Source organism: Vitis vinifera, chromosome 19 (assembly GCF_030704535.1).
Source record: "Vitis vinifera cultivar Pinot Noir 40024 chromosome 19, ASM3070453v1".
In the NCBI taxonomy this organism is placed as follows: domain Eukaryota; kingdom Viridiplantae; phylum Streptophyta; class Magnoliopsida; order Vitales; family Vitaceae; genus Vitis; species Vitis vinifera.
The window spans coordinates 4,703,532-4,705,595 of NC_081823.1; the positions used below are offsets into that span (position 1 = coordinate 4,703,532).

The 2,064-nt window shown below is 34.7% G+C and overlaps 1 protein-coding gene across 1 annotated transcript; it reads left to right on the forward strand.

Annotated features, from left to right (window-relative positions):
- Positions 1 to 505: 505 nt before the first annotated feature.
- On the forward strand, positions 506 to 1,820 carry LOC100255587 (two-component response regulator 24). The gene is made up of 3 exons (XM_019217120.2): positions 506 to 526; positions 619 to 925; positions 1,489 to 1,820. The coding sequence occupies exons 2-3, from the start codon at positions 647 to 649 to the stop codon at positions 1,660 to 1,662; spliced, it is 453 nt and encodes a 150-aa protein (XP_019072665.1). The 5' UTR covers positions 506 to 526; positions 619 to 646; the 3' UTR covers positions 1,663 to 1,820.
- The last annotated feature ends 244 nt before the right edge of the window (positions 1,821 to 2,064 follow it).

A 2,064-nucleotide genomic window follows, 5' to 3' on the forward strand; every position in this document is an offset into this window, starting at 1 on the left:
CTTTGAGGGAAAAGACCAGGCTCTTTATGCTGAGGCGATGCAGCCTCAGTACCCAACAGCAGAACAATGGAACACATGCTTTACCTTCATTTGAACAGAACAGTACAAATAATTACGGTTGAGAGATGAGAAAATCTAAAATATCACCATAAAAAGAAAAAATCTGGCCTTGGATTATGCACACTTTTTGTGAATCCAGGGCCTGGATTATGCACACTCTTTGCGAATCCAAGCCTTGGATTATGCACGCTTTTGCGAATCCATGTTGGATTATGCACGCCTTTTGCAAATCCATGCCTTGGATTGTTCACATTTTTTGTGAATCCAGGGCTTGGAGTATGTGCACTTTTTGCGAATCCATGTTTTGGATTATGCACATTTTTTGTGAATCCACCTACCATGTAACTGGCATTTATTCACTTTTTTGTTCAAAAATGATAGGTGAGAAGAAACCATTGGTTGCCCACCATCTATATAACCTGTCTACAAGTTTGTAGATGGACACCAAATTTGAAGAGTTCTTTCTGTAGGTATCAACATTGTGGTTTTGAATCCTTATATGCATATCTTTTTACTTTCTAAATAATTTGTTTTTCTTTCTTGTGTAAATATTATCAGGTTGGAAGGAAAATCAATAGGGTGTAAGATGGAGCTACCAAGTAAGATCAACAACAACGAGAAATCACTTCAACAAGGAATTTCACCTTCAGGAAATGGTGGTTTGATTTCAAATAGCAAGCTTACTGCACTTGTGGTGGATAGTGATAGAATTTGTCAAATATTGGAGAAAGCAATTTTAGAATCTCAAGGTGTTGAGACCCAAGTTGTGGGAAGTGGGAGAGATGCTCTGGATCTCTTGGCCTCTGGGGCAACCTTCAATCTCATCATCATAGCTATGGTACTCCCAATCATGAATGGAGTTGAGGTAAGCTTATCATTTTTGTATTGTGTGTGCAGCGTGTACTACATGTTTAATGTGTGGTATTGTTTCACCTCTCTGGTTAAGTTTATTAATTTGCCAACAATATAATTTAGAAAGAACAAAATGAATCTACCAAAGTCATGACATGGATACTAATTATGCTTTCTACTACACACAATTATGGTAAACGTGCATTGTGTAATATTTGTGTAATGTGTGGTACTTTTCACCTTTCTTATATGTTAATTAATTTGCCAACAATCTAATTTAGAAGCAATGTAAAGAATCTACCAAATTCATTTTAAATAATTCTTACTAATTATGGTTCCTGCTATATAGAAGAATCAAACTATCATTTAACCTTATATGATTAAATTATTTACTAGATCCCTAAACATTTTCCAATTTGTCCACACTTTTCTTTTTGTATATTTTAGAAATATATGTTTCTCTCTCTCTCTCTCTCTCTCTCTCTTTCTCTCTTTCTCTTTTTTAATATTAATGTTTTTATATTTTTTGTTGTCATACTCATGTATTTTTTATTCTTTATTATTCTTATATTATAGACCACTAGGCGGATTCGAGCAATGGGCATTTGTAGCAAAATGTTGGGTGTTACTGCATGCTCATATGAAAGGGAGAAGCAGGCATTTCTGGATGCTGGTGTGGATGAGTTCATTGAGAAACCGCTTACTCCTCAAAAGTTAGCCTCCATTCTAAGAGAGATGCGAAATGCATGAATGAGAGTTGGATTCAATAGAGGAGTACATCAATGTTTGGAACACAATCTTTGTTTTAGAAATGCATTTTGTCTATTTTAAATATCTAGCATGACATGGTCACTTATTTTGAGAACAAATTTGGTTAATCAAAACATGCCATTAGTAAAATTAAAACCAGAAACAAAATGTTCATTCATTGTAGGCCTGGTCTTCATTTAAAATTCCTATGCTACAAGAAAAAATGGGAATGTTGGAAAAAACTCAAGCAACCACAAGGTAAAGAAGCCAACCTCCTTCAAAAGACCAGGAAACATCAAAAGCAAAGCCAAGATTTGCAGGATATTACAACATACAAATGGATGGAATGTTTGAAGAAACAATAAATCCATCCAAATGCATATTGGGAAATATTATGTGTTG